The 25,864-nt window shown below is 40.3% G+C and overlaps 1 protein-coding gene across 1 annotated transcript; it reads right to left on the bottom strand.

Annotated features, from left to right (window-relative positions):
• Positions 1-23,784: 23,784 nt before the first annotated feature.
• LOC132637417 (uncharacterized) lies at positions 23,785-24,225 on the bottom strand. The gene has a single exon (XM_060354506.1). The coding sequence runs from the start codon at positions 24,223-24,225 to the stop codon at positions 23,785-23,787; it is 441 nt and encodes a 146-aa protein (XP_060210489.1).
• Between the last annotated feature and the right edge of the window lie 1,639 nt (positions 24,226-25,864).

Raw genomic sequence — 25,864 nt, 5'->3', positions numbered from 1 at the left:
TGACTTTAGATCTATTACTTACTACTATGACCTTTGGATGAGTGCAGATTAGTATAGGATTGGTTCCTGGCATTGATCTAGTTTGATCCTACATTCATGTTAAACCTGTCATGCTCTTCCTAACTGTGCCACTGCTATCTTTTGAGTCTTAAACACTTGTTATACATTGCATTAAGTAGCCCCTACATTGCTTGAAACTATCTATCTGCTTTCCTTTTGATCACTGAACTTTTTCTGAGTCATTATTGCTTTAAACATGTTGAGAGGTTGTGTGTTGTAAGGAGTTGACTGCCTGTTTGTAATAACTTCTATTGATAGTTGAGTGTTTAAATATAAGATGGTGGGCATTATTGGGAAAATTTAAAGCATTTTATGTGATTTGTATGTGGTATCTTATAGCTTATTTGAATAGAATATATAGTGTATATCAAGTATATGTGGAGGGTATGCCCCTTGTGAAAGTTTTGCTCTTCATTTTCAGTGGTGTACTAATGGTATATCGTGTATATCACACCCTTTACACTTAGAGAATTTAAGATGAAAATTGAGTAGCATACTAGTTAGTATATCACGTATACTACGGCTTTAACACTTAGAAAGATTTTGAGAAAGAAAAGAATATGGGCCTGTCATTTGTTGTTTGGGCCTGTTACTTGCATTACTCATACTTGAGTTACTATCATTATCTACTTTGGGCCTTTTGCATGTCTGGGCCACATCGATTAGTTAGCGCTGTTTGTTATTATTAACGGGTCAGACCCAATGAAGTTGCGATTCATTTTTTTTACATTGTAATAGTTATTTTAGCCTTAATTGTTGCACTTAGTTTAATTTGTGGATGTATTCTAATGTCATGTATAGCCTTGTTTCTTGTCCACCCAAAACCCATTGGTGGGCTTCCACGAGGCCCACCAACTTTCCTAGATTGAATCAACCTCAAATACGGACGGGCAGTGCATATGGAGCATACGTTGGACTTAAATTGTATTTTTACCTCTTCTCTTGGGCTTGGTCGACCCAAGTCCCTCAAACTTTATATTGGTGCCTTTAAATTGTGATTATATGAGCTTTAAATTTCATATTGGAACCCATATTATTAAACTATTCATTAGAGTTTCCTAAAACGATTTTCATTAGCTAATTAACCTAAGTGTGGTATAAAATTGAAACTGGACTGCTTTGGACTATCAAAGGACTAAATATGCCTGATTTTGAAAAACTTGTGGACTAAAATTGACATTTCTGGAACTTCTGGGGCTGGACTGATGCAGACTGTTTTGGAACTTTCTGGATTGATTTAATAAAATTGAGACTTGTGCAAAATTTGTATAAAATTTATAAAAAATAGATTAAAACTTGTATAAAATTGGATGATTTAATTAAGTAGATTACGGTTTATATACGAATACTATAGTATGCCAAAACTATTTTATAAAACTATTTTCGACATTTAAAACGCTCTTTTTCTTCAAAACCTTTTTTGTGTGGACTTACGTAGAGTCCTACCTAGGCTAAGAGCCTTGGGGTATTAGCCTAGGTGTTCAAGTCCGACACGCACGCTCAATTTTGAGCAAAATTATACTTTGACGATTTCTTAAAAAAATGAATTTTTGCATGTAAATGACACTCTTTTATTGCGGAAATCTAGACTTAAGCAATTTTTGTCAAAAAATAATTTATAATCACAAGGCACACTATTAGAACTTATAGGTAAACCGCGTTTGAGCGGATCCTTAATACCGGGGTGCCTATTACCTTCTCTGGGGGATCACCAAAACCCTTACCCAGACTTTGATAGATTAGACTTCTTTTGAATAAAAGTTTTGTATGAACCCTTTTCGGACTGGTTTTTCTAATTTCCTAAAAATTAGGTGGCGACTCTAAAATGTGTCCTTTAGAGCACCATTAACTGGTTGGTGGGTTTTTCTGACTTTCCCGGTACGATTCACAACTGTACTTTTCCGGGACACCTCCCTCCTTTTATGAGGTGGCGGTTAAACTTAGAATTCCCAACGCCCGCTACAGAGGCCGAAGAGGCTACAAAACTGCTGGGGAGGTGCACACAGGGGTATGCGGTCCTCACATGAACGAATTCATCCTTGCAAAGAAAATCCTAAGGACAGGATACTACTGGATGACCATGGAGCATGATTCGTGCAGAGATGCCATCAATGCCAGATACACGGGGATTTAATCAAGGTTCCTCCCACCGAGTTACATGCGATGAGCTCACCATGGCCCTTCGTGGCATGAGGGATGGACGTCATAGGACCCATCGATCCCCCGGCCTCCAATGGACACCGTTTTATTTTAGTCGCCATCGACTACTTTACTAAATGGGTGGAAGCCACTTCCCACAAGTCAGTGACCAAGAAAGTCGTGGCCGACTTTGTCAAAAACAATCTGATGTGCCACTTTGGTGTATCGGAATCCATTATCACAGACAATGGTGCCAATTTAAACAGTCATTTGATAAAGGACATCTGCGCACAATTCAAGCTAACCCACAGGAACTCTACCGCCTACCGGCCACAGATGAATGGGCCCATAGAGGCCACCAACAAAAACATCAAGAGAATCCTGAAGGATGATCGACAACTACAGGGATTGACACGAACATGTTATATCCCGTGTTTTCGCACATTTGGAAAATTACAAATAATCTTGACTTGTAAGAAATAAAGTCATAATTGATTCCATCTAACACATGAGTTGTTTATGAAAGAATATTAATGTGGAAGGGTCGAGGAAGGCTAAGGGAAAAAACGTGGAATTTTGGAAATTAGTTTCGGGAATTACAAAAATAAAATTTGTAGCCAATTGGGCTTGTAAAATAAGAAACAAATGAGGCCCAAACCCATTTAAGTAGTCATGTGCTTGGTCATGTGACAAACAAGACAAAAGGGGATAAGTCTTCATTTCTTCAAGAAAATTCAAGAAAAATCAAACAAGCAAAAGAGAGAGCAAAGAGTAGAGGGTTCGGCCATGTCCATGATTTTTCACCCCTCAAAAATCTTGTTCTAAAAATTGTTGTCTTGTGATTTTCCTACTAAACTAAGTGCCCTCTTTAACTTGGTGTAGTTGTCTTGGAGGAAGAAGCACTTGGTTCCTCAATTTGATCACCTATTCAAGTGAAGAAGACTAGAGAATAAGGTAAGAATTCATCCCTTATCCTTGTGTTATGAGGTCTTGTTTGTGTTGTAGTATGTAGAAATGAATTGATTGTATGGAAATATGGAAGTTTGCAAAGTGGGTAGGAGATATAGTGTATGGCCGTGTGTGTATATATGTTGTATAATTATGGTGAGTTTAAATTATGTCATATTCTAGTTGTGATTGTGGTAAAATGCATATTGGGAATGAAAGTTGAATGAAATTGATAGAAGTTTTTAGTGGGGTGTTTGGTCGTGTGGTTTGGAGTGTGTGGAATGGAAATGGATTAAGTTTGTTTAATGTGTTATTATGATACTTGCAATGTATATGGAGATAAAATGATATAAGTTTGTATCGAAATGGAATATTGAAGCTTATGTCGTTTTAGTACGATTTTGCGACAATATGAAATTGAAGTTATTAGGTTGCTAATTATGACAAGTATTGATGAACTTGGAAGAAGGAAACATGTTATGAATACGTATGCCAAAGATTAGGAGTTTTGGATAAATTACGACTTTGGCGGAAAGATTGTATATTAGGTATATCGTGTGTATAATTTGAGGAAAACGATATGAAATGCTTCTAAACTATGTTGTGGTGATCTAGATTGATAATGAATGTGAAATCGTTGAGATTAGTTTGAAAGTTAAAGTTAAAGTAAAGGTTATGGCATTATGTCGGCAAGTAGAACTAGTTGTGCCATATTGTGTTTCTAGTGTTTGTTGTTGATGTTGATGTTGTTGTTTGGGTTGTTGTTGATGATTTTGAGCCAAGTTGAATTCTCGGGGGTGCTATATGTATAGGGGAAGTGCTGCCGAAATTTCGGTAGACAAATATGAGTTGAATTGAATTCGTAGCATCTATAGCTTACAATTGGTAAATGTGACCATTTGCAGATTTTCGACGAAACGGAGAGTGAGCTTGGATAGGCTTAAAAAGCTCAAAAGGTATGTAAAGCTACCCCGATCCTTCTTTTGGCATGCCTAAGTGTATTAGGATCGAATTCGGGCCTCGAAAGATTTTCTGCCCCTCGGAATCCGCAAGTGAAAATATCACTTTTTCTTTGAGTAAGATTGAACTCTTTTGGTATGTTTTCTTGGAAATTATGCAAACTTTCTCTAAACTCTTTGGAAAGCTACAGAATGTCCGTAGAACCTTTATAGGTGACCCCATAAGCTTAAAGGGCGTAATTTGGACCCACCGCCTTGCTTGTCCCGAGGTGGGCCCACTATTCCCGGTTTTGCCCTTAATGTACTTAAGTCTTCTTTTCGAATAGTTCTTAAAAGAAACGTTTTGACTACTATTCTAGTTACCTAACAAACAATGTTTTAAATACTCCATTGAGTCCAATAAATTGTTTTGACACTCGGAACGATTTCAGAAAGGCTATACTTCTGTAATTCATTATGATATCCGAAACTCGTTGTTTATGTTCCCATTCGACTTCATTGGATCAGTTTGTCTTTGATATGCCTCATCGAGTTTATTAAAACATTTATGATATTTTAAATTGCATTAGTCTCTCACTACTCCATTCGTGGATGCCCCAATGTTTCCCACACTGAGCCCGGGCCAGGATATGTTGTCAAGCGTGATCCTTTGCATTGTTCGCCGTGCCTCGATGTGAGGGGGCAGGTATACGCGTACATGGGTTTGTGGAGTATGCTGTGCCATGTACGCTTGTTCTGATATGATTTACTATGGCCATCTGATATGACATATTATGTTACGGGGTTATGCCCCTATTCTGATTCTTCTGTGTTGTGGCACCAGCGTCGGGAGGGTGGCCACGTTCTGTCTGCCGAGTCCCTTGGCAGGGGCCGGATTTGATATGACATATGTTTCTGTACACACTCCGCATGTTTTAAAAATGTGTAGCTGATACTTTGTATTTTCTGTTTACTCTCTGCACGTTCTATACCCGTTATGATTTTGTTTCTGCAACTCAGGCTTTACATATTCAGTACATATTTCGTACTGACCCCCTTTCCTCGGGGGCTGCGTTTTCATGCCGCGCAGGTACCGACGACAGGTTTGCTGATCCGTCCGCTTAAGATCTCATTCTGCTATTTTTGGAGCGCTCTTTTATTCAGAGCCATCTTTTGGTATAGTCTGTCACCGCTATATATGTATATTCTCGTTCATGGGTACGGCGGGGCCCTGTCCCGTCATATGATTCTGTCGGTCTGTTAGAGGTCTGTGGACATGTTTGTGGGTTGGGATCTTTCTGTACAGCTGTGTGTATATGTTGTGTTTGGGCGATCCCATTCGCCGCGGCGGCCGGTCCGCATATATTTAAATGTTACTCTGTTGGCCCTGTGCGGCCTTTGTTAGTATTTTCTGCGTGCAGGGTATATGGGATAGTCCGTAAAACAAAGGAAACTCTGCCAAAATTTTTCTGGAAATTATCTAAATTGGAAATAAAGCCTTGTCGGCTTCTGCTATATACTAGAATGTGTTTGAGTGCCCAGATCGGGCACTATCATGGCCTACGGGGTTGGGTCCTGACAAAAGTGGTATCAGAGCGGTTCGTCCTCGGAATGTTTACAGACCGTGTCTAGTAGAGTCTTGTTTATCGGTGTGTTGTGCACCACACCTATAAACAGGAGGCTACAGGGCATTTAGGATACTGCCCTTCTTTCTGTCTTAGATCATGCGATAGAGCTGTGTTATCAGGATGATTCCTCCCTAACGAATTGTTACATTTGCAGTTATGCCTCCAAAAAAAGCGACAGCGGCCCAAAAGGCCAAGGCAGCAGTTGTGGGAGAGACTAGTCGGGCCCAGAGGGTTACCAGGGCCCATGCACATATTGCTCCTGATATTTTGCCCCCGGTAGAGGGCTCTTCCACACCGCCACATGTAGAGGAGATTGGAGCAGCAGCAGCTGCAGGTCGAGGGGCGGCTCCACCGCCAGCTCCCGAGATTCCAGTACCTGATCCCCCAGCTCCTCGGCCAGGCACTGAGGATCAGTCCATGAGAGAGACAGTCCAGCTATTGACCAGACTTGTGGCAGGACAGGTTCAGGGGCACGGACTGGGAGGTGACCGGGCTTACAGGCGTGACAGTTCGAGGGCCCATGAGTTCTTGACTTGTGGTCCTCCAGAGTTCTTCGGGACTAAGCCCGAGGAGGATCCTGAGGAGTTTATCAGGAAGATGCGGCGCACTTTACAGCTGATTAATGCTTCCGAGACAGAGTCAGTTGCGTTGGCCTCGTACCGGTTGTATGATGTGGCGGCTAATTGGTACGAGTCATGGGAGTTATCTAGGGGTGACGGCGCTCCCCTAGCAGTTTGGGATGATTTTTCTCAGGCTTTTCTTAGCCATTTTCTGCCTCCGGAGTTACGGCGGGCCAAGGCTGACAGATTCTTATTATTGAGACAGAGGGGTCGCAGTGTTCGAGAGTACAGTATGGAGTTCGACTCATTGGCCCGATACGCACCTGCTGTGGTAGCTACTATGGCTGACAGGATGCACAGGTACATTATGGGGCTGGACCGTTATTTTGTCGACAGCTGTTTGGTATTGGCTGCTCAGCCCGGCATGGATATTGCCCGGATTCAGGCCCACGCCCAGGGCATGGAGGACCGGCATAGGGAGCGTCAGCCTGATAGGAGTCAGGATCGGAGACAGCCCAAGAGGGCCAGATCATCTGGGTATTCCGGAGAATTTCGGGGCAGACAGCCTCAGCAGCCGCAGCAGCCTAGCAGACATTTATCCCAGCCGGCACAGAGCGCACCCCCACAACCTACAGGTCGCAGATTTGATAGCCCAGGGTATTCAGGAGCAGGTCAGAGCTCCAGGGCTTCAGGTTCGCGGACAGACAGGGGTTCTGGTCAGACGAGGCCACCTAGGCCTCAGTGTTCTTATCGTGGCAGATATCATCCGGGAGAGTGCTACAGAGCCACCGGTGCATGTTTTTCTTGTGGCCGTCAGGGCCATTCTGTGAGAGATTGCCCGTATAAGGGTAGTTCGGGTGGCGCAGCCTACCGGGTCAGCCGCTGGGTCTTCATCTTCATCAGTGGCTATGCGCCCTACGGGGCCAGGTACTTCAGCACCAGCGGGTCGCGGCAGAGGCCGTGGTGGAGCTTCGGGTGCTAGCGGTCCTTCGAACCGCATCTATGCTCTGTCCAGCCGCCAGGATCATGAGGCATCGCCTAATGTCGTTACAGGTACATTATTGGTTTTCTCTCGGTCTGTGTATGCATTGATTGATCCAGGTTCGACTTTGTCATATATTTCGCCTCTGGTTGCGCGTAAAATTGGTATAACATCTGAACCTATAGAGCCGTTTGAGGTAGCCACACCGATTGGGGACTTTATTGTAGCAAAACAGGTATATAAAAACTATTCTGTAATTGTATGTGGCCGTGACACTAAGGCAGATCTGGTGGAGTTAGATATGGTCGAGTTCGATGTTATTATGGGAATGGACTGGCTAGCCTCCTGTTATGCTAATGTTGACTGCCAAAATAAGGTAGTTCGTTTCCAGTTTCCCGGGGAGCCAGTTATAGAATGGGCCGGTAATACATCATCGCTGAAAGGTAAGTTTATTTCATACCTTAAGGCAAAGAAAATGATCAGAAAGGGTTATTTTTATCATCTGGTTCGGGTACAAGACTTGACAGCAGAAACGCCAACCCTTCAGTCAGTTCCCGTGGTTAATGAATTTCCGGATGTATTCCCAGATGAGCTTCCAGGCCTTCCTCCGGAGCGCGAGATAGATTTTACTATTGATTTGCTTCCAGATACTCAGCCGATATCTATTCCCCCGTACAGAATGGCACCGGCAGAATTGAAAGAACTGAAAGAGCAATTGAAGGATCTGTTAGAAAAAGGCTTTATCAGGCCCAGTACTTCGCCTTGGGGAGCCTCGGTATTATTTGTGCGTAGGAAAGACGGGTCGCTGCGTATGTGTATTGATTATCGGCAGCTGAATAAGGTAACTATAAAGAATAAATACCCCTTCCCCAGAATTGATGATTTGTTTGATCAGTTGCAGGGCGCCAAATATTTTTCGAAGATAGATCTTCGGTCAGGCTATCATCAGGTACGGGTACGAGAGGCTGATATTCCTAAGACAACATTCCGGACCAGATATGGGCATTTTGAATTCAGAGTTATGTCTTTTGGGCTGACTAATGCTCCTGCGGTATTCATGGATTTAATGAACCGGGTATTCAGGCCGTTCTTAGACATGTTCGTAATTGTATTTATCGATGATATCCTGGTTTATTCTCGGTCCGAGGCAGAGCACGCAGATCATCTGAGAGCGGTACTTGGGGTACTTCGGCATCGGAAATTATATGCAAAATTTTCTAAATGTGAATTCTGGCTGGCTTCAGTGGCATTTCTGGGGCATATTATTGCGGCTGATGGTGTCCGGGTGGATACACAGAAGATTGAGGCCGTGAAAAATTGGCCCAGACCCACGACGCCCACAGAGGTACGTAGTTTCCTGGGGTTAGCAGGCTATTACAGAAGATTTGTGAAAAAGTTTGCTTCGATTTCAGCGCCTTTGACAAGGCTAACTCAGAAGGGAGCCAAGTTCCAGTGGACTGATGCTTGTGAACGAAGCTTCCAGTTGCTGAAAGAGAAGCTGACTACAGCCCCAGTTCTGACTCTTCCAGAGGGACTCGATGGATATGTTATTTATTGTGACGCTTCTGGCGTGGGATTGGGTTGTGTATTGATGCAGCACGGCAGAGTTATAGCTTATGCTTCTCGGCAATTGAAAAAGCATGAAAAGAATTATCCTACTCACGATCTGGAGCTTGCAGCGGTGATCCATGACTTGAAGATATGGAGACATTATTTATATGGCGTTCATGTTGATATCTATACAGATCATAAGAGTCTCCAATATATTTTCAAGCAGAAAGAGCTTAATTTGCGGCAGCGGAGATGGCTGGAGCTCCTGAAAGACTATGATGTGGATATTCTGTATCATCCGGGCAAGGCTAATGTTGTTGCAGATGCGCTTAGCCGGAAATCTATGGGCAGCTTGGCAGATTTACAGCCAGACAGGAGAGGGATAGTGCGTGACATTCATCAGTTGGCTAATCTTGGGGTTCGTCTGACCGATTCTGGAGGTACACGGATTTCTGTCCGAGGGGTTTCTGAATCATCTATTAAGGAAGATATCAAGCGGCATCAATATGAAGATCCTGTTTTGGCTCGATACAGAGACACAACCTATGATAAGGAGAAGACTCCGTTCGAGTTCACTCCGGATGGGACTTTATTATTCAGGGGCAGGTTGTGTGTACCTGATATTGCAGGCCTTCGGCAGCAGGTTATGAGTGAGGCACATTATGCTCGCTATTCGGTCCATCCTGGGTCTACGAAGATGTACCATGATCTTAGATGCCTATACTGGTGGGATGGCATGAAACGGGATATCGCAGAGTTCGTCGCCCAGTGTCCCAATTGTCAACAGGTCAAAATTGAACATCAGAAACCGGGTGGACTGTTGCAAGAAATGGAAATTCCGACGTGGAAGTGGGAGATCATTAATATGGACTTCATTACAGGTTTGCCTCGCACTCCACGGAAGTATGATTCCATCTGGGTTATTGTTGATAGGCTGACAAAATCAGCCCATTTTCTCCCCGTCAGGACTACTTACTCCGCTGAGGATTATGCCAGGCTTTATATTAAAGAAATTGTGCGACTTCATGGAGTTCCTATATCTATTATCACTGACAGAGGTGCTCAGTTCACAGCGAATTTCTGGAGATCTTTTCAGGAAGGATTAGGGACTCAGCTGAGCCTGAGCACAGCTTTTCATCCTCAGAGTGACAGACAGGCCGAGCGTACTATCCAGACACTTGAAGATATGTTGCGGGCCTGTGTTATTGATTTCAGAGGTAGCTGGGAGGATCACTTGCCATTGATTGAATTTTCTTATAATAACAGCTACCATTCCAGCATCCAGATGGCTCCGTACGAGGCTTTATATGGTAGGAAATGCAGGTCACCTATCGGCTGGTTTGATATTGGCGAGACAGAGTTAATCGGCCCGGATATGATCCAGCAGGCCGTTGATAAGGTGAAACTTATCAGGGAACGACTATTGGCAGCCCAGAGTCGACAGAAATCATACGCTGATAAACGACGTCGCCCTTTGGAATTCCAGGTTAGTGATTGGGTATTTCTGAAGGTATCGCCTATGAAAGGCGTAATGCGGTTCGGCAGAAAGGGCAAACTTAGTCCGCGTTATATTGGGCCTTATTTGATTGTGCGGAAAATTGGGAATGTCGCCTATGAGTTAGATCTGCCATCTGATTTGGAAGCGGTACATCCGGTATTCCATGTATCTATGCTCCGCAAATGCATTGGTGATCCCTCCCAAATATTTCCTGCGGATGATATTCAGGTGACGGAGCAGTTATCTTATGAGGAGCAGCCCGTAGCTATTTTGGACCGCCAGGTAAGAAAGCTCCGAAACAAAGATGTAGCCTCTGTTAAGGTGATGTGGCGTAACAATAATAGGGGGGAAATGACCTGGGAGGCCGAAGAGGAGATGAAGAAGAAATATCCTCATTTGTTCCTAGTGCCCTCAGGTAATTTCGAATCTTTGCTTAATTCCATTTCAATAATGAATGTGTACCACATGTGCTGTCTATATACATGAACTCCCCTACAGTATTTTCAAACCCTATAAGATTAATTTAACATTCGAGGACGAATGTTCTAAAGGGGGGGAGGATGTTATATCCCGTGTTGTCGCACATTTGGAAAATTAGAAATAATCTTGACTTGTAAGAAATAAAGTCATAATTGATTCCATCTAACACATGAGTTGTTTATGAAAGAATATTAATGTGGAAGGGTCGAGGAAGGCTAAGGGCAAAAATGTGGAATTTTGGAAATTAGTTTCGGGAATTACAAAAATAAAATTTGTAGCCAATTGGGCTTGTAAAATAAGAAACAAATGAGGCCCAAATCAAGGGGGGGTGGCCGGCCAACATGGCCTTGGCCCAAACCCATTTAAGTAGTCATGTGCTTGGTCATGTGACAAACAAGACAAAAGGGGATAAGTCTTCATTTCTTCAAGAAAATTCAAGAAAAATCAAACAAGCAAAAGAGAGAGCAAAGAGTAGAGGGTTCGGCCATGTCCATGATTTTTCACCCCTCAAAAATCTTGTTCTAAAAATTGTTGTCTTGTGATTTTCCTACTAAACTAAGTGCCCTCTTCAACTTGGTGTAGTTGTCTTGGAGGAAGAAGCACTTGGTTCCTCAATTTGATCACCTATTCAAGTGAAGAAGACTAGAGAATAAGGTAAGAATTCATCCCTTATCCTTGTGTTATGAAGTCTTGTTTGTGTTGTAGTATGTAGAAATGAATTGATTGTATGGAAATATGGAAGTTTGCAAAGTGAGTAGAAGATATAGTGTATGGCCGTGTGTGTATATATGTTGTATAATTATGGTGAGTTTAAATTATGTCATATTCTAGTTGTGATTGTGGTAAAATGCATATTGGGAATGAAAGTTGAATGAAATCGATAGAAGTTATTAGTGGGGTGTTTGGCCGTGTGGTTTGGAGTGTGTGGAATGGAAATGGATTAAGTTTTCTTAATGTGTTATTATGATACTTGCAATGTATATGGAGATAAAATGATATAAGTTTGTATCGAAATGGAATATTGAAGCTTATGTCGTTTTAGTACGACTTTGCGACATTATGAAAATGAAGTTATTAGGTTGCTAATTATGACAAGTATTGATGAACTTGGAAGAAGGAAACATGTTATGAATACGTATGCCAAAGATTAGGAGTTTTGGATAAATTACGACTTTGGCGGAAAGTTTGTATATTAGGTATATCGTGTGTATAATTTGAGGAAAACGATATGAAATGCTTCTAAACTATGTTGTGGTGATCTAGATTGATAATGAATGTGAAATCGTTGAGATTAGTTTGAAAGTTAAAGTTAAAGTAAAGGTTATGGCATTATGTCCGCAAGTAGAACTAGTTGTGCCATATTGTGTTTCTAGTGTTTGTTGTTGATGTTGATGTTGTTGTTTGGGTTGTTGTTGATGATTTTGAGCCGAGTAGAATTCTCGGGGGTGCTATATGTATAGGGGAAGTGCTGCCGAAATTTCGGTAGACAAATATGAGTTGAATTGAATTCGTAGCATCTATAGTTTACAATTGGTAAATGTGACCATTTGCAGATTTTCGACGAAACGGAGAGTGAGCTTGGATAGGCTTAAAAAGCTCAAAAGGTATGTAAAGCTACCCCGATCCTTCTTTTGGCATGCCTAAGTGTATTAGGATCGAATTCGGGCCTCGAAAGACTTTCTGCCCCTCGGAATCCGCAAGTGAAAATATCACTTTTTCTTTCAGTAAGATTGAACTCTTTTGGTATGTTTTCTTGGAAATTATGCAAACTTTCTCTAAACTCCTTGGAAAGCTACAGAATGTCCGTAGAACCTTTATAGGTGACCCCATAAGCTTAAAGGGCGTAATTTGGACCCACCACCTTGCTTGTCCCGAGGTGGGCCCACTATTCCCGGTTTTGCCCTTAATGTACTTAAGTCTTCTTTTCGAATAGTTCTTAAAAGAAACGTTTTGACTACTATTCTAGTTACCTAACAAACAATGTTTTAAATACTCCATTGAGTCCAATAAATTGTTTTGACACTCGGAACGATTTCAGAAAGGCTATACTTCTGTAATTCATTATGATATCCGAAACTCGTTGTTTATGTTCCCGTTTGACTTCATTGGATCGGTTTGTCTTTGATATGCCTCATCGAGTTTATTAAAACATTTATGATATTTTAAATTGCATTAGTCTCTCACTACTCCATTCGTGGATGCCCCAATGTTTCCCACACTGAGCCCGGGCCAGGATATGTTGTCAAGCGTGATCCTTTGCATTGTTCGCCGTGCCTCGATGTGAGGGGGCAGGTATACGCGTACATGGGTTTGTGGAGTATGTTGTGCCATGTACGCTTGTTCTGATATGATTTACTATGGCCATCTGATATGACATATTATGTTACGGGGTTATGCCCCTATTCTGATTCTTCTGTGTTGTGGCACCAGCGTCGGGAGGGTGGCCACGTTCTGTCTGCCGAGTCCCTTGGCAGGGGCCGGATTTGATATGACATATGTTTCTGTACACACTCCGCATGTATAGCTGATACTTTGTATTTTCTGTTTACTCTCTGCACGTTCTATACCCGTTATGATTTTGTTTCTGCAACTCAGGCTTTACATATTCAGTACATATTTCGTACTGACCCCCTTTCCTCGGGGGCTGCGTTTTCATGCCGCGCAGGTACCGACGACAGGTTTGCTGATCCGTCCGCTTAGGATCTCATTCTGCTATTTTTGGAGCGCTCTTTTATTCAGAGCCATCTTTTGGTATAGTCTGTCACCTCTATATATGTATATTCTCGTTCATGGGTACGGCGGGGCCCTGTCCCGTCATATGATTCTGGCGGTCTGTTAGAGGTCTGTGGACATGTTTGTGGGTTGGGATCTTTCTGTACAGCTGTGTGTATATGTTGTGTTTGGGCGATCCCATTCGCCGCGGCGGCCGGTCCGCATATATTTAAATGTTACTCTGTTGGCCCTGTGCGGCCTTTGTTGGTATTTTCTGCGTGCAGGGTATATGGGATAGTCCGTAAAACAAAGGAAACTCTGCCAAAAATTTTCTGGAAATTATCTAAATTGGAAATAAAGCCTTGTCGGCTTCTGCTATATACTAGAATGTGTTTGAGTGCCCAGATCGGGCACTAGTCACGGCCTACGGGGTTGGGTCCTGACAAAACAACTGCCTTATGCCTTGTTGGGGTACCGAACGACGACCCGCACTTCCACCGGGGCAACTCCATATCTCCTTGTCTACAGTATAGAAACGGTCATACCTACATAAATGGAAATCCCCTCGTTCCAGATCATCTAAGAGGCAGAGCTGCAAGATGCAGAATGGGCTAGAAATTGTCATGAACAATTGGCTATGATAGAGGAAAAAAGAATGGTGGCAGTATGTCACGAATAGCTATACAGACAAAGAATGTCTCAAGCCTTCAACAAGCGGGTCAGAACCTAAATCTTCCAGATCAGACAACTAGTGCTCAAGCGACTCTTCCCTCACCAAGAAGAATATAAAGGAAAATTCGTGCTGAACTAGAAAGGTTCATACATGGTCAGGAAAACTCTCTCAGGAGGAGCCGTAGTCCTAGCCGAGATGGACAGACAAGAGTGGCCCAGGGCCATCAATGCAGACGCGCTTAAGAGATACTACATTTAGGATGCCATTTGCTTGTAATTGCATTGTTATTTCCTTGTAATCATATCTTCTGCTTGTATTCGTACTAGAATAGGAGAAAAACAAATTATCTATGTAATGAACTAGGGAATGACCTGACTTCTATATGGTGGGATACATAGGCAGTCTATATCAGACACGGTCGCTTTATTAGTAAAACCAAAACTATATCACTTTGTCGCAAACTATGTTCGATCTGAATTTCTGCTACGACAGGATACATAGGCGCTTTCGAGCTCAGTTGTCACAAAAGAAAAACCCATAAGCTATTATAAAAACCCCAGAGGTTATAAAGCAAGATGGAGGTGACGAGATCGAGCTACGAAGACCGATACACAAGGAATGGCCAGTGTCAACCCCACACTGGGGTAGAATTTTTTAGAGGATCTCAAAAATTCATATCAGGAAACAATCAACAGGGAGACAGCAAAATAAGACCTTACACTTGGGCAGAATTTTTGGGGGAACCTAAAAAAATTTCGCATGATGAGAAGTAGCAGGGGCCGCTCAGGCAAGCCCGAACTGAGACAAAATTCTTGAAAAAGGGTCGTAAGATTCTCCATCAAGTTTGGGAATCAGCAGTCATACCTCCCGGGGGACCAGGAAGACCGTACTCAAAGTCGCATGTCATGACAACGGTTTTGGAGCGCACTTACACTAACGGGTGTAATTTTTTCTAAAGTCTACAGTACAAACTAGTAAAGCGCATTGTTCTACATATATGTGTTTGCTATTATATATATATATATATATATAATAGCAAACACATATATGTAGAACAATGCGCTTTACTAGTTTGTACTGTAGACTTTAGAAACAAATACACCCGTTAGTGTAAGTGCGCTCCAAAACCGTCTCTAGAAATACCGAGGCCGGGAGGGTTCAGAAGGACGACTAGAGGAGCCACCAGACAGGAGAACAACAACTCTAATCGACCTTTTAAGAAACTCACAATTTTTCTGTGGCTGCGGGTCTTAACAGGGAAGCGACAGAGCTGCGAAGGCCAAATCCGGCAAGAATAACTCGTTGGACTATCATGAACACCACAAGCGAATGGGAAAGGGTACGTCTGACCAAAAGGGTAAGAAATGAACGAGCCTAAAGACATATCTGACAAGAAGGGTCGTACGAGAACAACAGACAGATACATATCCGACCGAGAGGGTCAAAATGACAAAAGGCAAGGGAGCATAACTGGCCATAAGGGTCAACAGCCAACACAACGAATGAAAGAAAGATTTTCCAGTCGAAAGTGGCCATGTCATTTCCTTTATTTACTTTCTGCATGCCGAGAGGGCCATTGGACGTTTATTTTCTGCTGCCGAGAGGGCCATTCATTCATTCATACTGTCGAGAGGGTCATTCATTCATTCATACCGCTGAGAGGGCCATCATATTTATTTCTTGTCACTAAAAAGCCATAAAGGCCATCAAATTTATAATTTTCACGCACATATATCTGCAATATTTGTCATGTTTGGAAAAGCAGGTATAAAAAGGACCAGCTCACCAGATCAATCCTAGAAGAATTGCGGAGCAAACGTGGAACCTTTTCTTACGCGGTCGACCAAAAAAGGTGCCCATGAGAGTCAAGCTCTCCGGCCAGGATTTTGATTACCCCACTACCAGACTCAGCCAAGTTGTCTTGCTTTTACTAAAAATCGTGATCAGTCGGGTACACACCGGGAAATCCGAAGGTATTCCTGCATAAGGGACATACTCTTCTCCAGCGAGTCGAACTACATGTGGCCTGATTCCCTAAGACCAAGGATATGTAGACAAACTCAAGACCGGAGAGTCGGTCGCCCTCTAACAAGTCCCTAAGAAAATCGGGCACAACACCGGTAATCTCAGGACCTTTCAGTTATGCACAGGAAATCTTCAACAGAGTCGAACTAAAAGTGGCCTAAATTCTCGTACAACTCGATATATGTAGGAAACCTAAAGTCCAGGGTCCGGCCACATTTGTGTGATTTACGACAAAGTTAAATGGTAGAATAATCCGGCTCGGCCAAAAATGAGGGTTGGTAAAATTTCATTGCTCAGGGATGGTCCCGTCATCCCCGAACACTGAAGGGGCAGTTGTTGACACCTAATTTTTGACCTCCCGTATTTTATTTTGATTACTCAAAGTCCTTGGATAACAAATAAAATAATTTTGCACATTCGCAGAGAACCTGGATAATTTTCCATAATTATCCATGCCATTATTTACTGTTATAAATTAATAGCGGAACCCTCGAGGCTCTATTAATTTCTCAATGATTTTATTGGTAATTTGCAGCATTTACAACATTTTCTATAAAATATTTTTAATTTATCAACCGCAAGACAATTTCAAATAATTGTTCATTTAATTAATTTAGAAATTAAATAAAAGAAGCAGTGTATTTTATTTATCCAAGGAGTTCAAGTAAATAAATAAAATTACTATTTTACCCCTCGAGCTTTAAATTTTTCCTGTTTATCTGTTTATTTTTATTTTTGACCAAAATTGTATTGACAAAATACAATTTCATTTAATTTTTGAGTTCCAACATAAATGACCCCCCCGTAATTAACCGATTCATGGTTCAAGATAAGCCAGGGTCATTTTGCAATTCTAGCCCGCTAAATAACTTTAATTGAGATGCTCAATCAATTGACAAATTGATTAAAGTTATTAATGCAATTTAGTTTTAACTGGTAAAGTTAATACCAAATTGAGACTATATTTGCAATGATTAAATTATTTAGCAATAATCAAATAATTTGATAAAGGGAATTTCTGATTTTTGTTGCAAAGGTTCTCATTGCAAACCTTCTTTTTAACTTTTGCCAGTTCAGGTCATACTTGAAAAAGAATTCGATTTATTAGCTTTTTAAATAATTTGCTTTGCATAATTTGATGTCTTTTAACTAGTTAGTCTTCAATTTCTCATTTTCTATTTCTATGGAACTTTTGCAATTGCCAATTTTGCCCCTACCTAGGCATATACACCTGATATACATTCTCATATGAAATGTATATCGCAGACATTTTTTTAAATGGTAGGCCTGGGTTCGTTTGGCATTAGAGGGACTTTTTAAAAAAAAAAAATTGGGCCGAGCCCGGTCCAATTGGACCGACCCGGCCCAGATTATAATAATATACTCCCTCCATCGTGGAAGAGCCTAGAAGGGTCCCACATTTTCTGATGCCTTCACAGGGTTAGGGGCGTATAGGAGCGTAGGGTGGCGGCGTGGACAACTCCTCTACCATGCACCACCCCACTTGCTTGTCCCATCGCCACCAATGTTGTCATCACAGTGAAGAGAACCTCGAGCACCCTCCCCCCCCCCCCCCCCCCGGTAAGTTTGCTTCTTTTTGCTTATGTATGTTGCTCTCTTTTTCTTTGGATAGTCGTGTTTGTTGTTTGACCGTTGATCTCCTCCTCCATTGAGGAGATCTTGGCCGTAGAACCTTTTTCCCACATCGGTATTTCACCTAGTTGACACAGTTTGATAGAAACCCCTAGTTTCAATGCAAGAGGTCGGGAAAAATAGAGATAAATTAGCTGTAAAAACTAAAGAGTTGAAAGTATTAGTCTTGAAATAGTTGAATTTTTCTCAAAAGTTCTTAAGGTTCTTCGTTTATTCGAAAACCTAGTGTTCTAAAAATTTGTGTTTTCTTTGTCATTTTGGCATTTCTGGGTTCGAGTTTGGAGAAGGGTCTTCCAAGTTCAAATTTGGTCTTGGCTATGTCAACAAAAGGTAATATTCTCTCTTGTTGTTTCCTTTTTTTTTTAGTCTTAGTCTTTTAAATGCCTGTTCTAGTTATTTTTCAAGAGTTTGTGACTTTGTTAGTTAATGTTGATCATATTATGGTTACCTGTGATTAGATGTTAGTATTTAGTTATTTATTTAGTAATATTGCAGTTTGTTATCTATTGTGTGTTAATATTCTAAATGTTTAGCCTAGTTCGATGTAGGCATTAGTGATTTTTGGTAAGGCCTAGATTCATTATAAGCCATAAATTTGTTGTTCTTATTTTCCTTTTCTGGCTAGGTGAATTCTGATGAAAATGAACCAATTTAGTATACTTGCCTTCTTGAAACTAGTTCAAATAGGATTTATGTTAAGTTTAGATAAGATAATAACTTAATGGTATCTATCATGGATATTTGTTTGGTCCTGCTTTTCCTTACTTGATTGGGGTCTGGAATATTGAGATAGGTTCATGTTTCAAAATTTGGAATATTCACTAAGTTTTAGTTCTAATCACTGAACTCTTTAGTGGCTAATAATTTGAGTAGTTTGTTGTTACAATCTATCTTGTTTAGCAAATAGCCCCTAGGGACTGATTCTTTTGTTGATTGGCTTAGTCTGAACTTGTGTGTGTTAAGTCTAGTCTACTTGATTTGTTACTTATGATGATACTCAGTTTTTGTTCATTTTGGTATAACTTGATTCACCTAAGGTCAACATTGGCCAGTTGAGATTGGTTCCTTGTTTGGTATAAGGGTTGTTCCTTTTTTTTTAAAGTTGTATTTAACACTTAGTATTTTCCTTTTCCATTTGAGTTTTATTGTTCATGTTGAAGCTCTGGCCCTCCCTCTTGAATTTGTTGTTCATATTGAGTAGATTTTGGGGAATTGCCTTAATATAGACCTATAGTTTGAACTGGATTGGTGTATTTCTAGTTAATAAATACTTCCTTGCTTTTTTTTTTTTTTTTTTTTGTGTTGTCTGTTGACTTCTCTTTCCCCAAAATGGTTTACTTATTCATGAATGGTTTGGCCTCTCCAAGTGGCCTGGAATGCTTTACTCATAAGAAAAGACTATTTTTTCTATCTAAACTTACTTCACCTAGATATAAGATAAGATATAACTAAAGAAAAGAACTTGAAAATGTAAAATTGGACTCTATTTGTTACTGCATTCATTTTTTAGTTGGACTGCATTTTGGTTAAGAGGTGAAGTGTCAAATCTACTTTTGAATCATCATTTTACTAAGTATTGAGGAGTGTAATAATAGTTAGTCCAGGTCTAGTACTTAATCCTTTCTATTTGTCTAAAATTGTGTGGTGCAAAGTGGTAATTGACTTTAAAAGGGGAAGATCTTTGCTAATTTGTGTCATGATCACTTATAGTAGGCATTTTTTCTTAAAAGATTGTGCTATGTGGGGTCTGTGTTTCTTGTTTTGATGTTTTCCTGCTTGTCCTCTTCTAATTGTCTTCTCCAAACTTGTCTAAATCTGATAAAGCCCATCATTTGGTAGACAATCATTTAGTATGTTTTGAATCTGTAAGTAACTTGGAATTAAGCTGGGGTCTTAATTCACCTGCCTTAGCTTTCTTTTGTGTGATCACTTAACTAAATGAAATACTAGAGGTTAAGGAAATAGGCAGCTTGTGCCATGTCTGTTTTACCGTGTCTTCTTGGTTTTCCTTTGTGTCCTCCCATTTAGTGTGTACTTATAATATGATCATGTCTTGAGTCAAAAGGTTTGATTAAGTTTGAAGATATAAGAATCAGTCCTAGATGTTTTGATTGGCCACTAAATTTCCAAAAAGTGCTTATTCTTTGAACTTATGTTTGGTTTACAGATCCTCTTATGATGTCTATATTTTATTGAACCTGTATGTGAATTGATCGTTAAGCTACAAAACTGATTTCTTCAACTTTCCCTTCTCATAAAATTTCAATAAAGATAGATAAGTTTCAGTGTCCTAGGCTTTACAAAGACCATGAGATTTTTTTTGTTTTCTGAAAACCTGCAAAATCCCGTAGAGTGTGACTTGGCTCGTGCTTGCTCGTGCTTGTTTGGTACGCCCCTAGTTTAAATTTATCCCATCTATGTATGATTTTATCTGTATGTATTTATAAATGTATGCAACTCATATTATAGCGGAACTTATGGATTAGACGTCTTAACGGTTCCTGCGCCGTTTAGACGACCTTAGGTCCCCAACGATTTCCAAAACCACGCAAATCTCTATAACGTGTTTTTTTTTCGCTAAGTTAAAATTGGGTACACAAGCTATTTATTTTTTTACCTAAATAAGTTTTAAATCAACTTTGCATTTTCAAACTAAAAATGGCAAATGAATCCAGTGCTAGCGAGTTTTGAGCTATAGTAGAAAAAGGGGATTTCTGATAAACTCTTACCATTTATCTTGAAAAAGGAAATGAAATGTTCAACAAAGTTTTAAAGCCACAATTCAGTCTAGTACGTAAACATTGGGCCCAATGTCCACGGGACTTTATTAAATCAGATGGCATATACTCCCTTTATGTAAATTTTCCAGAAACAGTTTAAAATAAGGCAAGTAAGTTTTTTTTAAAACCAGAATTAGGCTTATGATTTTCAATAGAGCAAAAAAGAGGTTGTTTTTTTCACCATGTCCTCTCTTTTAAAAACAAACCCCTCATCCCCTTAATAAATTTGGGTCAACTAAAGGCCAAAAGGTGAGTATATACAACCAGTATATACCACCTCTTAAAATAGGAAAACGCCTTTTGATATAAAAACCGTCGTAACATAAAGAATTCCAAATAAGACTGAACGTATTAAGACGGATCAACTCGAGACGGAGTGTGAGTATAAGCATGAAGGAAGACTATTTGTATTATGATATTATAAATCCGAAACTACGATACCCTGTATATAAGGGCGGTATGTTCAAACTTCTTTCCAAAAAATGATATGCAAATAAAAAAAAATTGACAGTTTCTTTGCGAGAATAAACACAAAGTAGATAGATTAGGCAAATACTCATACTTTGGAATTCGAAGGTCAACCGTATAGTACGGATCCTTAATACTGGGGTGCCTAACACCTTCCTCAGGGGATCATCAGAACCCTTACCCAGAACTCTGGATTATGAAGGTTTTTTTACGATATTTGAATAAACCCTTCAAAATTGGTTTTTCTAATTACCTAAAAATTAGGTGGCGACTTTTTTAAAACAAATTCTGAAAGATCACCAACAACTACGCAGTAGCCTTTTACCCCCTAAACCTGCGTAAAAAAACGAACAATTACAGCCCCTAGTTGGCCATTTTCACCCATTGATGGGCCTTCTGCACGCCAGCTATTTAATTCCATCTTTGCGGACTCAATATCTTCGAAGAAAGAATATCCTTATTGGGCCTGGGCCCAATAGGCAGACTGATCTTGACCCGAGTGGTCATGCGGTGAGGAGGGGGGAAAAGGAAAAAAGGACCCGGTTAGTTTAAGGATACTGAACTTATCACATTTATAACTATACGAACACATACATCAAATATATATACATGCATCAAACACACTCACAAGTCATACAGTAAGGTATCTATGTATGGATATATATATACACACACACTACAAGGCCCCATTGGCAGGGATTTGGATAACAAGGGAGGATAGAACACATACATCAAATAAATATACATGCATCAAACACATTCACAATTCATAGATTAAGGTGTATATATACACTACAAGGCCCCACTGGCAGGGATTTGGATAACAAGGGAGGTGAGAGTCGTCGCCCCCCCCCCCCCCCCCCCGGCCGTATTCCCGACTCCGCACAGGTTTCACACGGGGGAAGGAGGGAGGCTAAGAATAGCCCCCCCCCCCCCCCCAAATTACCTCATCCCCAACCAATGTAGCCACAAGGTAACTGGCAGTATCCTAGGACCACAATATAACATAGATGGCCATATATATAAACATAATGTAGCCAGAAGCATACTGGCCCTAATGAGTAAAATATAAACAAGTGCAAGTCAAGAACATATGACCAAAGGTTAATCAAAGCAAAACTTCAGGACATGGACATGAAGTAAGCAGGAGCAGAACCAAATATGTACTCCATGGAATGAGCCAAAACAGGCTGAAGTAAACAGGAAACAAGGACCAAAATATGCAGTCAGAGGGGAACAATACAAACTGCAGCATACAAATGTAAGGTAAATAAAACAAGGAACAAGGAAAACGATCATGGATGAGACAGCATAGGATGTAGTATACAGATGTGAGGTGGACAAGACCAAGAAACCAAAGCACATAAACATAGAGGGACACACAAAAAACTAGGACACACAAAAGGAGGTAAATACATGCAAGTACTAAAGCACATAATCATGGAGTGGACTAGAACAGGCTACATTTTATAGGTAGGAGGAAAACAAATCAAGTACCAAACACATAACCATGAGATTGACTAGAACAGGCTGCATCTTGTAGGTAGGAGGCAAACAGATTAAGGTATGTGGACATGGCAGGGACAGAGGAAAAACTATAACTTTTCTGTGTCTGGGCTATCATATACAAGACATGGTATCATATAGAGGTAGTAGTGCAGTTTGAACAAGAAAATAGGACATGGACAACACAAGTTAACATCCTAGTTTCATACTTCTGTTAAGCCCTTCCTCTTGTGTCTAACTTAAATACATACGCACACTTGCTCTTTATTTGATCAAATCATCAATCATTCCTAACTTTATATTTAACTCTAACCTGGGGTCTCTTTTGGTCTAGGAATAGAATCCATGTGATCCCAAGGTCCTTTATAATGAGCATACAAACCTCACAAGCCATAGAAGTGCCATGGTGCCCTTTATATGAAGGAAAGGTGTTATAAACCAAGCTAGGCTTGGTTTTCCGTTTATCCTTTCTCTAAGGCACCCTTAAAAAAAAGGCTCATCTTAGGTTATGTGGTCTTAGCTCACTTTCAGTCCCTTGTGAACATGTGCAAACTGGTTTCTCAAACTATTCACAGCCAAGGATTTAATACAGGACAGATCGAGAGGAGATAGTAATTAACGGCTCATTTTGAGCCTACTACACCTCAGACCTCCTGCAAGTTAAAGAAAGCAAAGAAAATAGCTAGGATCGTACCTTTTAAGGATGTGTTTGGACGAATTTTTGAAGAAGACGTATGGAAAAGGACGAAGTCATTAATGCATCTTCCGCTGCTCAGATTTTCCCATGCTCTACACTTTACTCCACGATGGGACGCAACGAGGGAAAAGGGGGGGAGGGGGCGGCGGTAGTAGTGGAGGTAGCGCTAGGGTTTTGCCCTAGCCACCTAGCCTCTTTTCTCTTTTGCTTAGATACCCCTAGGATCTGAGAAATGGGAAATGATAGGAGGGTATACGCATTTCTTCCCCTTTAAATGCTACGTGGATCGGGTCTAGTCCGTTTGGACTGGGCTCGGCCGTATATATAAAAAAATGAAAGGGGCCCCTTTTTTTTTGGTTAAAATATTAAATTTTCATTTCAACCAAAATGTAAACTGTACAATGCCATTAGCTCTATTTGGACTCGAAGACTTTAACTAAACTTTCACTATTATGATTACAATTTTTGTCATCTAAAAGCAATAAACTAACAAGGATATGAATTTAACTGCTCCAGGTGACTCTTCCATTTACTGTGCCTTTGACCTTCAAGGTGCAGCTGGATATAGATATCTTTCAGTCGTGCCAAACTACTCATAACTTGGTGAGAAAATCGCCTTCCATTTCGCTCAGCCCAAATATGATAGACTGCTACTGCAAAACAGAATCCCAGTATGCTAGCTCTGGGCCTACTATTGCCCATCCTTTGTATTAACCACTGTATTTCATGGTTCCAATCACCTATTGTCCTAGAGTAACCCAACCAGTTCAGCAAAGAGGACCAGACATGTTTGGAGTATGGGCAGGCAAAGAATATATGATCAAACTTTTCCTCCAATTGAGTATCACATATAACACATTCCTGTTGCACTACTATTCCCCATTTTGCAACTCTATCAACAATAGACAGTCTCCTATGGAGTTCCATCCATAGTATACAATGATGTCTTGATATGAGACCTTTTAGCAGAATCAATTTGCTCCAGTCAGCTTTTGGAAATTGGCCCAACATTGAGAGATAACTTTTTTTTATGCTGAATTCTCCCTGGTATGTCATCCGGTGCAGAGAGTTGTGCAAGGAATCATTACTAGTGAGCCACTTCCTTGCATTAATCACCCTTCTGATTAACCAACAAGCTTGCTTTGGCGTTTCCATATATATATATACACACCCAAAGTATATATACACGTATACATAGTGTATATATATGTATGGAGGGGCCAAATAGGCAGTCCAATAAATGGTCAAAGCTAAAAATATCAATTATTGACCATGATATTTTAATCATGATCGAATTAGGACGCAATTAATTTAAAGCACGACTATTAAATCCATTTTTGTAGATATGACTTCAATTGGCTTTAAAGTTAAATGATCTTTGCAATTACAACCTTTTATCTATCTAACTGCAAAAATATCCTTGGCTAATCTTAATCCGATTAATTATTTCAACTATAGACTTATCTTGGTACTAATTAACCAATTAAAGCTAATTTGCGCGAATCACCTCAATTAATTTGCCAATGGATTTGGTCATCTCAATTAAAGCTACTAGGAGGCTAAATTTGCAAAAATAACCCCTCTAGTTAGCCAAATTAATTACTAAAACAATTTATTAATTAAACAATTATGCAAACACACAGAATTAAAGGTTGAGGGGTAAAATGGTCAATTCTTTTAATTACTCAAACTCCTTGGATAAAATAAGATAAATTATTTGTTAATTAGACTTTTCCCTAACTTAACAATAAAATAAATAATTATTCAAAATTGTTTTGCTTTTGATTAATTCTAATAAAATATTCCATAAATTTCATAAAATATCAATTAATTTCTAAATTTATAAATAACTTATATTGTCATGAAATCTTTTTATCAATTTAAAAGAGCAAAACATTGACCTGAACAATTTTATAAAATCTATTTAGACCCTTTAAGGTGAACACAACTTATTTTATTTATTATCCAGGGACTCTGAGCAATTAAAATGAATCACGGGAGGTCAAAAATTAGGTGTCAACAACTGCCCCTTTGGTGTTCGAGAATGGCGGGACTCATCTTACCCTACAATTTCATGCCATTCATATATGCAGCCAGACCCTGGCTTTTGGGTTTCCTACATATCTCGGGCTATACGAGAATTCAGGCCATTTGTAGTTTGACTCAATTAAAGACTTTCAATTGATTTAGCCGGAAAGTCCTGAGATTCCCGGTGTTGTGATCGGGATTTCTCTGGACGGTTGTTAGAGTGTGGCCGACTCTCTAGTTTTAAGCCTGCATACATATCCCTAGTCTCTGGGAATCAGGCCACATGTAGTTTGACTCGCTGGAGAAAAGTATGTCCCTTTTGAGGGAATACTTTCGGATTTCCCCAGTGCGTATACGACCGGTCGCGATTTGTGATAAAGAAAAATAAAATAGATAGATTGTGGCTAAGTCTGAGATTGGATGGCTTTCAAGTCCTGGCCAGAGAGCTTGACTCTCATGGGCACCCTATCTTGACCGGCTGCGTAATAAAAAGTTTCACGTTTGCTCTGCAATTCATCTGGATCTAGTTCCACAAGTT

The sequence above is a fragment of the Lycium barbarum genome, chromosome 4 (assembly GCF_019175385.1).
Source record: "Lycium barbarum isolate Lr01 chromosome 4, ASM1917538v2, whole genome shotgun sequence".
In the NCBI taxonomy this organism is placed as follows: Eukaryota; Viridiplantae; Streptophyta; class Magnoliopsida; order Solanales; family Solanaceae; genus Lycium; species Lycium barbarum.
This window is presented reverse-complemented; position numbering and strand designations above follow the sequence as displayed.